The sequence below is a fragment of the Cyprinodon variegatus genome, unplaced genomic scaffold (assembly GCF_000732505.1).
Source record: "Cyprinodon variegatus isolate N-32 unplaced genomic scaffold, C_variegatus-1.0 Scaffold764, whole genome shotgun sequence".
NCBI classification, from domain to species: domain Eukaryota; kingdom Metazoa; phylum Chordata; class Actinopteri; order Cyprinodontiformes; family Cyprinodontidae; genus Cyprinodon; species Cyprinodon variegatus.
The window spans coordinates 83,831-97,950 of record NW_015151217.1 but is presented as its reverse complement, the minus strand read 5'-3'; the positions used below and the strand labels follow the sequence as shown (position 1 = coordinate 97,950).

Below are 14,120 nucleotides of genomic sequence, written 5' to 3'. Positions count from 1 at the left end.
TAAAAGCTTTAGGTACATATCCCTGTAACAGAGATAGATTAATCACATCTAAAATGGAGGAGTAGATGAAATGGAATACCTTCTTAAATAATCTGGTTGGAACTGGATCTAACTTATTTTTAATGATCTTATTTTTAATAAGATAAACTCTATATTAGTTTATTTATGACTGTTAGTATGATGTATATTAACAGGAGTCTTTGAACAGCCCTGCCAGAACTGCAGCAATCAGGATCACTGGCAGAAATAGAGCCTCCCCCCAAAAACAAATTTTGCTTAGGGCTCCATAGAGGCTTCATCTGACCCAGAGTGGTCATTGGAAATATAGTTTGGCCTTTCACAAAAATACTGTTGCTTTTCTGTTCTCTCTGTTACCTACGTTTTAAAGGATATTTGCTTCGACTTGAAAACAGATGTTCTTGTAATCCCATTTTGTTAACTCATCTGGCTGTTTGTGATAAATAATTCACTGTATAAATAATCACAGAGGACCACAGGTTGAAATATTGGTACCTTTATTACCCAATAATACCCATTTCAGAATTATTATATCTAATAACTTTGCAACACTACACAACCCTGAAAAACAAGCATAAGGTAAATAATAAGCTAATAAAAAAGATACTAAAAGTCCATTCAAAGAGTTCAAGTTTTAAGGCTTGATGGGTTAATGCATTTGCAAAGGGGTGTCCTTTAAGATAGCAGCAGACAACTTAAATGCAGTTAAAACAGTGAAGCTTCATCCGGTTTTACAACGAAAAATGAACAATGACTCAGAAATGCGTTTAGCAGTGTGTAGCAGCGCTTGATCTAAATGAGTTAGCTCGGATAGCAACAGGAAGCCAAGCTACGAGGCGGGGTTGAGCATAGACAAAGGCTGTATCCCACTTCACAAGAACGCCAATATAGACTCATGTTCTCGCCAAGTATGTTCTTCACAGGAACATACATGACATACTTGACACACATTCTGATGGCATTTTAGCAAAACGATTTTTTTCAAAAACAATTATTGTGCACAGGTTTTATGGTATTCCCAAGAACTTGGGGCCCTAGGCAACTGCCTAGTTTTGCCTAATGGTAAATCCGCCCCTGCCTATACGGTTAACCAAAGATGAGGTAGCTTAAAGCTAGCAATGCTAGCCATTCCCAATGACAAGGGTAGGCCACGCTGGAGTCCTGCAACGGGTCGGGTACCCGCGGGTCCCTGACAGGTCACCCACTAAAATGCTCTTTTGTGAAAAATACATAAATAAAAATAAACGGGTCGGGGGTCGGGCGGATATTTTTCGGCTTCGGATTTGAATTGAAGATATCCGCGGGTGACGGGTCGGGTTCGGTAGTCATCCTAACCGGTTCGGGCGGGTGCGGGTTGGTAAAACTCGACCCGTGCAGGTCTCTAGGCCATGCCCGCCCAGCACTGAAAAGTGTTTATTTTATCAGGCTTTTGTTTTTTAATCTGGAGTGGCCATTTTTTGTTCTATTAATCACACAATTCAAACAATCCAAATAAAAAGCAAAGTCAACAATGTTTATAGTTTCCTTATGTCATCATAATGACAGTTTTCTGAGACACACCACCTCTAAATACACATATCATTTACAGACATGAGTTAATAACACTCACATTTTCATGCTACTCTAAAGGTGGTATTCATCTTTTTTCTGCAACACAAGAACATATGTTATGGATTATANTTTTTTCTGCAACACAAGAACATATGTTATGGATTATATCATGCAGTAATTAAACAAAGTGAAACTTGTGCTGAAATGGAGTGTAGTGGATTTTTAGGAGCAGGATTTAGTTACAGTAGAAGCCATTCAAAATTTCCCCACTTTCCTTGATGGGCCCTTGGCTGGTCCATGGTAAGAGTAGCACTATTTAATCATGTTTTTACTCAAGTAAAGGTAAAATTTACCCTTTAAAGAAAATACTCAATTAACAGTAAAAAAGTATTAGGTTAAAATGCTACCAAGTAACTGATTTACTTACTACTCATGACCATAGCTACTGATTTAATAATATACAAAGTGATGTAATATTGAACAAATATTAAATGATATACAAATTCTGGTGTTTCGAAGAATGAGATTAAAATATTTTCTGATTTTGGCCACGTAAAGTGGCTTCAGCTGAAGCGTCTATCAGACCCAGAGACCACTGGGAAAGAGAATGAAAAATGGTGGGTTGGCTGCTTAAATATTCTGTCGCAGGGATGTGACATCTGGGAAGGATGGTCGCACTCCCTTACATCATACACCAGAATTTAAATATATTTCCACATTTGAGAAAAGAATTACAATTATCTAATGAACTTAAAAAAAACATCTTAGCACACTCATGCATTTAAAAGCATGCAAATATCATAGCAGAGATGACAATGCTAAAGTAACTGCAAGGTAAAGCCCCTCTAAACACAAGACATGTGAAATGATTAGATCCTTCCTCGATTCTGCCTCAGCCTAAGGGCCGCTTCCAAATTCCTTTAGATATCACATTGATGGCAGAAAAAAGTGGAAGATAATGTTACATTAATAAAGGAGTTTCAAAAAAACATATTTTGGTGCAGATGTTATAAATCAGACTTGGAACAACAACAAAGAGTAAAGAAGAACTCTTAAGCTGTACAATTTTGCAAATGTGTTATATTTATTTCGAGAGGNTGTACAATTTTGCAAATGTGTTATATTTATTTCGAGAGGCAATCTTTTTTTAATCCCTGATTAATAAGATTATTGCTGAATATTAATTTTGCTTTTATAGAAAACCAAGCTTTGTTTGAACAGATTTTAGAAACAGGCCCTTTGTCTTGACTCATTCTTAAACACTGCATTATTTCTTCTGCAATCACTGAAGGAGATGAAACTGAAAATGTCATTTTCAATAGGCAGTCATCTTGTCAGAATGAATTACATGTTTACTTCAAAGGTCTTTCTGTGTATCTGATTTACAGCTGGGAAATCTAATAATCTACTATGTTAGGATGAAAGCATTTATGTCAGGTTTTACATTTTAAATTAATTCTGATTACAGAATATTGGTCAGCCCATAAACTGTTTATTTTTACTGTGTAATATAGGTATGACTAGGAATATATCATTCAAATAGTGATTACATAACTTGGGGATAGGCATTTGTTGATACACAGTCTTAGCCTGATTCTTCAATGAAAGCCATGCCTTATACACACTTTAAAACTGTAAACTAGAAGACAAGCACATTGGCCTCCTCGTGTAATGAAAGAAAAATTCACAATGGTAACAAATAAATTAAAGGAGAAGTCAGTCAGTATTCAAACTTCTGAAAGTACTTTAAATTTGACTTTTTTTTTTTCTTTTTTTTTTTACATACTGTTTAAATAATAAAATATGTTTTTAATTCAGAGTAATTTTCATATGAATGTGCTTTACTGGAGACATCCATGTTTGTCAAAGAACACTACTGCCACCTACTGGTTACTGACGTCACGGTGCGGTATCGGCTGTTGATCAAGTCCCAGTGCTGTATCTGGTGTTTGTCACAACGCGCTATTATCCAAGTCATCTTGAAAACATTCTTCTTCCAAATGTTGGCTACATATTACGTGTTTTTCTCTGGCCAGAAGTTCGATGGCAAATCCTCCCTCTTCAAGTTGGCAATCCAACGACGAACGTTTACGTTGAGTTGCAATAAATGCAAAACTCTCTGCAGGTTCTTGTCTTTGTCGTCCACTCTATTCAGCTGGCTTTTGAAACACATGGCGAGAAGTTGGGGCCAAATTGTGGGGGTTACGGGGGCGAGAAACGCAAAAGTAACGCAATAGTTACTTTTACTAGTAACTAATTACTTTTATTGTGGATGTAACACTTATGGGCTAGGCAGCCAACTCCGGCTACAAAAGCAGCATCAGAAGAGTGTTCTTTTAAGGAGCATGAGGTGTGAAAAAAAGCAGGACGCAGTGTTTTTAGCCTTGGTGGATATTTATTAGGTGATTGAATAAAACACAAAATTACAGCAAGCGACGAGACACAAGAGGATTGACTCAAAACAAATTAATTAATTAATTAATTTCAAAAGTCCATTACTATTATCTCTATTTTTTTATGGCTGCTGTTCCTGAAACTTTTGGCTGCATCTCTGCTTCAGTTCATTAGCATAGGTTGACTGCACCCTATTCAGGCAGTTTAGCCATTTTATTAAGTTGCATAAGACAAGCAACACTTAAAAAATTTATATGGCCTTGGCCTGAGAGGATTGAAGGTTGTGCAGAAAGAACTATACACAGAACCTTATTTTCCTGCAGCATATAATCAATCCTTTTTTCTTTGAAAAACAAATGTTCAATGAAGTTTTATCTATTTCATTAGTATAGCGTGATCTCGGTGTCATCGTCACTGTACAGAGTCAATTCAATGAAATCATACATACAGCTATGAGAAAGTTGCAAGTACCTGGTTCAATCCCCCCAGCCTCCATTCTGGGTTCCTGAGCAAGACCCTTAACCCCACACTGCTTCCAGGGCAGCACACAATGGCAGCCCACTACTCCCCAAGGGGATTTATTTATTTTTTTTTGAGTTTTTATGGCACTAGGGGCTAGTTTTTGTTTCTTTTGACAGTAGGCTGTTAGGAAAGGGGATATGTGGGAGGGGGGGAGATATGCGGCAAAGGACTGTAGGTTGGTTTCAAACCTGGGTCAGTCAAGTAGAGGACTAAGGCCTCCGTACACGGGTTGTGCACGCTAACCCCTGCACAACCAAAGCACACCCCTAAAGGGATGGGTTAAATGTAAGGAGTAAATTTCCCCATTATGGAACAATAAAGGAATTTACATCTTAGGAAACCCAGCAGATTGCCTTGAGTCATTGACTAGCAGAATTAACTCCTATATTGAATGAGCATGCTGATAGTTGCTTTTGTAGCAATCATACTGGATATCATAGTATATCCTGGGTTGGGTGTTTGAGAAAACAGAATAAACACAAAAAGAATATCAAAGCATTTCTATGTCAGAAGGGTTAAAAAGAGATTGTGTTCAGGTAGTCACAGTAAAAGCTAAATCCATACCCACCACTACAGGTAAATAGAGTAACAGGCCACATATAAAAAACTATGAAGAGAAAAAAGAATTATAAAACATAACAAATTAAGAAAAAAAGTCGAATTGAGCAGAAGGAGAAATGTATCTTCATGTTCTCTAGCAGCCTAAGCCAATAGCAGCACAACCAGCCTGGTTTTAAAGCAGACAGTGTGTCTCCTTCACAGACTAAAACTTGTAACTTTTTTCACTGGAGAGGAGCCTCATAATTAAATATTTTAGAAATTTTACAAACTACTGCTGAAAATGCAGATTGAGAGCAAACTATTCTGTCCAAAACCTAAGGAACAATTAGATCTCTGATATAAAATGGAGTTTAGTTTTTAACTCTATACTTTAGGAGGATTGAGGTTTCAGTATTTTTGATCAGCTAAAGACTTTTTATCTACAGTGTCGTTGATTCTTCACAAATATTTACAATTTTATATCTTCATGTTTCAAGCCTGAAATGTGGCAGAAGATTGAAAAGTTGAAAGGGGGGCGAATACTTTCACAAGGCATTGTATATTTAGTGGACCAGCTGACAATGAAGAATTACAATTGTCTATCTTTGAAGTAAAACTAGTTTTTTAGTGTCACTTCTTGATTTTTTTAATTCTAGACAATATTCTGAAATCAAAAGGAGGGAATTATAGAAATCGGTTATATTTGGGATCTGTCAATTAGAGTAATTCAGGTAGTAACTCAGTTACTTTTTGGGAGAAGTAACTAGTAGCCACAACTAATAACTTTTTCAAAGTAACATGCCCAACACTATATCAGTCCGGGACACGGACACAGACTCGGCTTAGTCTACACGTCGTTTTGGGCCCTCTCTCTGTGCTACTTAAAAAACACATATAATGACAGACGATCAAACAAAGGTATCTGTCATCCAGTCGGAGTATTCCTTCCAAATATTGCATCCTTTCCAGTATGACAAACACCAACCATGACCAGCATTAAATAGCAGCTTGTTTTCCAAATTTTATCGCTTTCCCTTTACTTTGGGTGCATTTACTTGCTGGAAGCCTTGGTGAAGTTCACTTTTCAGCACATCTTCACACAATAAATTAGTCAAGATGTCAGGATTGGTTGCACAAATGCACAAGATTATCCAGCTCTAAACATCTTTCTTTGTGCAGTCCATGTTCTTTATTTTTGTGACCTGTTGGGATGTTAAAATCTTTAATTATTTATCAGTAAGAGTCCACTGACAAACATGTTCATGATACAGTGATTCTGTACTTCAAACATTTACTCAATGTTGTACTCCAAGTTTAAATACTCACACACTGAAAGGTATACTACATTCTTTTGTTTGGTTAAAGGTTTTCTATATTAGAATTACATCTAAAGCCTGAGCTATTTTAATTTGATTGAAGTAAACATTGACACTTAATAAATCAAAGATTTTTTTTAATAGTTTATCAATTAAAGAATGTGATTATGAGGTCAATAAAGTACAGCAGCCGCCGCACCATACTGCCCATTCAAAAACTAATTTCAGCATTTTATAAGGTTTTGTGAAACATGCAGGCAATAAAACCCAACCAGGGTAAAGCTTTAAACTAAAATATAAATAATATTATTAACCACAAAAATGGCTTAAATCAGAGGCAAATGGATGGATGGATGAGAATTTGTTCATTTATGATATAAAGATAGTTGAAAGATCTAGAATTGTCCAAAATGAAAGTTGAAATGTAAACTGCCAACTAAAGGCCATATGACCACAGTATGGCTTTATTAACACCCTCTATATGCATAGAAATAAAATCACTAGGTTAGGCTTGTATAAACACTTCATCTCACCTTCATTTTAATTGTATTTGTCATTTAAAGCCATATCTATTCTCACTTAAACTTTTTCAATTGTTTTCAACGCCCATGTTGTTGCATAACATACAGATTGTTCCTGTTACTGGGATAGCAAGGATTTTGAAGTATTTAGGTCAATTTACCTAACAAGATAATCCTCTCTAACCTGTTGTTGGATTACAGTCTAAAATAAACATGTTGACATGATATGTCACTGTTGGTTTAATGTTTAATCCTGCATCATGATGAAAGTGAGCAGATTTTGTCATTAGAAGAAGACTAGCAGTGATTTCCCAAGGCTTATGCTGACACCACTATTTAAAGACAGAGGCCACTAAGGAAATGCTGGTGTTAAGTTTAAACTGAAGCTATTTGCAGCAGGTTAAGTTTTTAACCTGTTAGTGTAACGATCGCAGGTCTGTTTATCGGTTTTTCTTTGTTTTCTGGCTTTATTGATGTGTTTTGGATTTATTTAAGTTTCTTAGGTTTTTCTTTGCTTTTCCTCTGTTGCCTCCTTCTGTTTTCTTTTCCCTTGGCTTCCTCGTCAGCTCTACTCACACCTGCTGCCTTGCAGCAAGAAGGTTCTGGGTTCAATTCCCAGCCTGGGGTCTTTCTGCATGGAGTTTGCATGTTCTCCCTGGGTACTCCGGCTTCCTCCCAAAAACATGACTGTTAGATTAATTAGCTTCTCTAGATTCTCCTTAGGTGTGATTGTGTGCTTGAATGGTCGTATGTCCTGTTTGTCTCCATGTTTCCATGTGATGGACTGGCGACCTGTCCAGGGTCGACCCCGCCTCTCACCTGTAGACAGCTGGAGATATGCACCAGCATCCCTTGCGACCCCAATTGGGACGAGCGTGTTAGATAATGGATGGATGGATGGATGTCTCTGAGGTGGAAGAGACACAGAGGCATCTAACCTTGGACAGAGTCTTGCTCATTTGAAAAAATAGTCCACCTCCTGTGGAGTCCAGGTGCTGTAAGATGAAGTGAAAAGCCTTATTTATGGAATCATCAACAGACCTTTTGACCCTGTAGACAAACTGCAGTGGGTCCAGCAGTGGCTCTGTGATGGATTTCAGGTGACTCGGCACAAGGAGCTTAAAGGACTTAATTACCACAGAGGTCGGGGTGATTGGTCTGTGGTCATTTTTTTCATGTGGTCCTTTGTTTTTTGGAGTGGGCAGGGATGATTGTGTAGGCTTTCAAGGAGAATTGAATACAGCATGTCCCCGATAAGGTTGCAAAATTGTCTGTGAATACCAAAAATAATCTACCAGATGCTACACTTGCCTAAGAAATGGCTAACTACACTGCGACCCCATCTGAGCTATGCACTGTTTGTCCTACTTCCATCAGCAAAACAACATAAGAACGTTAGGGCTCAAGCAGGAAGCGTTCGTATAAACAAATGAATTCCTAAATTGTTCGTTTGAGTGATTAAGGGGAAAATGCTGCATTCACCATTTATCTCCTGAATCTAATCTTCTATCATTTCATGAGTCTCTCTGACTTCAAATCTTATGCAATCAGTTAGCTGTTATCCAAATCTAGTTTTTCACTAAAGAACTGAATTTGTCGTTACTTAGAAGCAATTTCCCATTTCATTAGGCCAAATCATTATATATTATGGTAAATTATATTTTTCTTCACTGATGACAGAAGTATTGGTCACAAAACCTGCCGCTGGCATGTTGGTAACCAGGGGAGACTAATTTGATTTGTTGTCATATCATCAAAAGAAAGAAAAGTCATTGAGCTCTATTTGAGATCAAGCTACTGTTGAAATGACGTCTCAAAAAGAAAATGGATAGAAAATTCAGCAAGGAGATTCAGTAACATGTTGCTGCCTGAAACGCTTCTAATGGTAAGACATGTATCCAGTTCAATTCTGGGCGCCGCCTTGGCTTCGTTTTTACACCAGATGTGAAATGTTTGGGTTTGGGTCTTCAGTCTTACAGTACACATGGACATGCAAAGTAGGTTAATTAGATTAAGCAGAATGTTGTGTTGGTTGATGGTGATCTCATTTTAAGCATTTCAATCATATGATGCACCTCTTGCCGCCACCAGTAGTTTTCATTGACTGTCTTACTTTTGCTAGAAATGTTTTTGCAGGTTTTTCAGATCTATTTCTTTTTTCTTACTTTCTAACATTGGAACCACGGCATGTACAGCTCTTGGGATTTTTTCCCCACTGATTGGCTTTTGCTGGGCATTAAATTCTGCTGTTCAGCTGTCATTCAGCAGAACCTGGATCTCCAAACTGGGAAAGTCTCTTTTCTTTGTCTTCAATGCCATTTCTGGGAATGAACACCATCTGACAAGAGCTGGAATTCATTGGCTGGATAATTTATGCCGTTATCTGAAGTTAAGAACATTTGTTAAATCTGATGTGGGGCACTCATAGGAGCCCACAGTTGTAGAAAAAGTTAAAGCTCTCCATATTATGTCATTAATCGTTTTTTTAACAGTTTCTTTCCTAAAGCTGTGAGGCAGTGGTAACCCCATAATCAGACTCTCATATCCCATCTTACCTTCACACTCATCAGTTCACACGGCCACATATAAAACTTATACTTGTGTAAATATTACATTTCCATGTACCTACTTATCTTTCTAAAGATGTTTCAAGATGGATGGATGGAGGGATGTTAAATTACATAATTAATTTAAGTTTTGTTTCTGTATTGTTCATATTTTTAATGATTTTTAGTAATAACGTTTTGCTTTTCTATAGGTGTTGCTTATTTCTATCTATTTGGTGCATCCCTACAGCTACTTGAAAGTGTTTGTGCAAGTAGCTGTAGGGATGCATTAACTATCATTTTATTTCTTTACTTCAGGGCAGCATGAATAGATTTTTCTCCAGACTGGTATAGATCTTTAAAGAATTGCAATGCAACAAAAAACAGGGACTGAGAAGTGGAAAGTGCAATAGCAAAAAATGGATTTGAGTCATGTGCTCACCTGTCAGTGGTCCTTTCTTGTATTGTTACTATGGCAACAGCAGTTTTTTTTTTTTTTTTTGCATTTGTGCGTGCTGTGCTGGGCTCTGATGTGAGCCTATGTGTGTTTAAGACAGGGGATGTAATTCTGCCTGTCACCAATGCAGCCCAGAGCGGACGCTTCAACTACTGGTTGCCAAGACACCAGGCAAACACATCACTTCTTCAGCGATAAGCCACTTTTCTCTGGCTTTATAAAACACTGAGTATATTAGGTATAAGGATGTTTGAAATCCATTATCAAAGTTTATTAGGAAATTGTTATGAAAAATAAGAGCCATCCTTATGATATCATTTTAAATCTAGTTATTAGATTCATGCTGTTTTTCTTTCTCTGTAGATTGCATAAACAGCAGATCATAGTAGACAGGTTAATTTAATACCTCTTGCTTACCCTGTCAGGCTAAACATTGTAATTATTAAACACAGTCAGGTCTTATGCTGTAAACTTCTAACCAATGACAATTATGATGTAGACAAAGTTTACACTAATGTGTGCAGATTAGGATTTAAAATCATTTTTGGTCATAAGAATTCGGTCTCCCACAGGAAATTAATGGGCCATTCCATATCTTCAAGGTTGGAACACCAACTCACCACCAGTCTAATCCTTCGCTCCCTCCAATTATTCATCTCCTTTATATCAGGATCCTGAATGGACTGCTCCAAAATGACATAATTAAAATAAACAAAATTAATGAAATTAAAATATTACTTTAAACTTCGATCTACCAGAGCTTAGAATCATTTCTATTACCTTTAGATGAAAACGTACCTTAATTTTGCTTACAAACAACTTTACAACTTTAACAAAACAATTAAAAGAGAATTTGGAAGATTGGACTTTTTTATATAATCTATGCTTCTTAATAAAACAGGTTCCAATCAATCAATCTCTCCCTGTTTGCTGTTTCTCAGCGTGTTGGCTGCCAACAGATGTTCCTGGTTTGTGTTTCATCAATTTGGGTCAAGATAACAGTTTCAAGAGTAGAACCCAGATATCCCTCTACTAGGAATATCTGTTATCTTATTTTAGGAGATCCCAGGATGTTAACACACCGGAATTTAAATGCAGTTTCTCCAGAATGTGTTTAGTCTGATTCAGGGTCTCCTCACAGTTTGTGCTGTTTCAAGAGAAATGATCTGGGTTTGTATGTTTCCAATAACGCCCATTATGCGCTGGGCATGACCGTCACTAAAACAGACTCTTCATATTAATCTGTATTAATTATGTAACATTTTCTGTAGATTGTTTTCTTATGAACAAAACTTTATATATTGCTGATGAAGGTTCCCAGTCATCCAGGTCATAGTCATATTTTTTTAATTTTCACGGAAATTTTATATATTTTGTTAAGAATTATAACTATATTCTAAATATCAATTATAAAACTATGATGTAATGTTTGGGGATGTAAAATGTTGCAGATTATTGTGTTTTAATGTTTTACAGCAGTCTTAAGAAAGACAAGCTAACAAAATATAAAAACTTAAATTAGCTCAAAAACTGAACAGCGGTTAGAGAAATGACAATACAAGAGACAGAGAAAACAAACCTTTGAGGTATTGCACCGACCAACACTTTAATGTAATTTGGTTATACATCCGGTAAGGAAACAAAAAAATATTATAGACTTAATAAAGACCTATTTCTGCTCATAAAACTCATTCCTCCAATTTGCTGTTACATGCAAACATCTGATTTAACATACAGCCTCCTTTCCCTCCAATTAGGCTTTTACTTAGTAACTAATCAATGTTTTCTGCTTTTTAAATGAACATCTTTGTTATGTATAGACAATTCATATATTTCTTTTTCTCATAAAGTGAGCCTGGGATGACGGAAGTGGAGCCTGTGCTGGACTTTGCCTCTTCGGGCCGCTCTGGGAGGCGAAATGCCCTCCCAGACATCCTTGGATCCCCAGCAGGAGTAAATCCTGGCGACCTGCCTCTTAAACTGGCTGAGCTGTCTCTCGAAGGTTCGAGCACATTCATTTGTTTTCCATCTTTGTCCTTTCTAAGTATTATAGTAATATCAAAATACAAGATATTATATTTTGCTAATTTAAGCACTGTTATATGTATTTCTAAAGAAATGTTTCAAAGACCATATTGAGTTAGAAAATGAATAAAGCCTCCATTTGCTTAAAATCACTGCTTCAGAGAGAGGATGATAAAGTTCATTCAATTCTGGTATGACTTAACAACGAATGTTTTGAAAAGATCTGTTGGACGAGTGTCATAAATTACCTTTATTTTTCTACTTCAGTCTAAATAAAGCTAACGCAGGTATTATAACACAAATGTTTGCCAAGAATGTCTCTCACCCCTATTAGAAGAGTTTTGGCACACTAGTCTGTAAATTCTCCATACTTAAAAGTAGGTTGTGCAAATATATGTATTAATTAACATGAAAATAAAAAATCAGTGATGCGACTGATCTATAAGAAAAAAAAGTGGCCAAAATGCAATTTTTTTAAGCTTTTTTTTTCAGCACAGGGCAGTAATAGTATGGATTTGTGATTAATTAGTTATATATATATATATTAGTTATATTAGTTATAGATACAATAGTAGTCGTATTTAAATCAATGCACATATTCATGTAACATTGAGTCAATAAAATTTATTTTCAGTTTATTTATTTGGTGCCAATTCTCCACACGTCATCTCAACAGAGCAATTCAGACATGAAAGCCTGTGTTTTAAAAATGTGAGGCTCAAGTTTGTCTTTCAAGAACTGGCCAATAGGTCATCAATCAGCATGTCGCATAGCAAGCAGCATCTATGCCAGATCAAGCATGCAGGGGGGGATTTACTATTAGGCAATAATAGGCAGTTACCTACAGTAGGACCCCAAGCCCGGGAGCCACATAAAACTCAGTTTAGACTTAGACAGATTTATTTTGTCATTTTGGATACACAAGTGTAAACAAAAAGAGTTTTAATTAAAAACAGCTCTAGACTATTTCATTTTTAAAGTGCAGCATTGAAAACAGTAACGAATACATTAGAAAAAGTAATATAAACATGACTGTATACTTACAGTTCCAACACAAGTCTCTTCCCAGAGGGCAGCAGGGAGAACAGTCCATGGTGGGGGTGAGAGGGTTCATTTATGATGTTATGGGGTTGGGAAATGCAGCACTGGGATGAAATGTCCATAGTTTACGTCTATGGTTAATAACAATATTCCTTATTTGTGCACATTAATTATGTTTTTGATAAAAAATAATTTAGCTAAAATGTCATCAGAATGCTTATAATATTAAGTGTGTCTCAGTGCTTGGAAAAAATCTTTCATTCCTTTAGAGACATCATGAAAAGTCAGCTGAGTACAAAACATAGAGAGGAAAACAAGAAGAAAAGGGACAAGAAGAGAGGGACAAAACCTAGAACAGATAATGGATGTCTATTCTATTAACATTTCTCTATTTGTAAAATGGTTCTGTTTTATGTGTTGTCTTCTCAATTCAGAGGGCCCCCTGTACGCTTTGCCCAGGGCCCCAAATTTCCTAAATCCACCCCTGCATGCATTTATACTGCACTACTCCAAGAAGTTGTGAATTCAAATATGAAAAAGGGGGCTGCTAACTTGGAATATGGGACTTGGATTTCACTCTGAAATCTGTAAGACCCTTACATTTACACAACCATACTGCATATATTAGATCTGTTTTTGAGTAGTGACTTTGTCATGATGTGTTTTAGAGGTCTGACCCAAAATGCAGAGAACCACTCAGAGAGCAAGGCAAAGCTTTAACAGGTTTATTGAGGTAAGGGTAGAAGGGGGGTATGATCTGGTGAACAGGAACTAGGAAGTCTAGAGGGGATATCAAAACGATTAGTTCAGGGACCGTGGGAATCTTGAATCCCGTAAGTAAAATGCTAGTGAGGGACTCACATTTGGGGGGGGGTTCTTATCTCACTTTGCATCTAGTCTGTGTGGGTTGATCCAGAGAAGAGGGGACATGTTGAAGAGTGGACAGGTAGACATTCTTTGGACCCAGAGGAGCACTGGAGCGGACTGTCACTTGGATTTCCGTGAGGGACTTGACCGTGAGGGACTCAGTGTGAGCTCAGAAAACGATCCTTCCAGGGGAAGAAGACCAAACTTCTAGTATGCAGGAGGACTTCCTGCCCAAGGCAAAGACAAAAACAAGGTTGGACTCAGAGAAACTAAGGCCCCGTCCACACGAAATCAAACCCTGGCCTAAACGCACACATTTTTC

The 14,120-nt window shown here is 37.0% G+C and overlaps 1 protein-coding gene across 1 annotated transcript in view; it reads left to right on the top strand.

Annotated features, from left to right (window-relative positions):
• Nucleotides 1-14,120, top strand: part of LOC107098269 (cAMP-dependent protein kinase inhibitor beta-like) — a 51,386-nt gene that overhangs the window by 33,055 nt on the left and 4,211 nt on the right. Inside the window, exon 2 of the mRNA XM_015395841.1 lies at nt 11,716-11,867. Within this exon, the coding sequence (XP_015251327.1) occupies nt 11,726-11,867 (142 nt within the window). The 5' untranslated portion in view covers nt 11,716-11,725. The remainder of the gene's footprint in view (nt 1-11,715; nt 11,868-14,120) is intronic.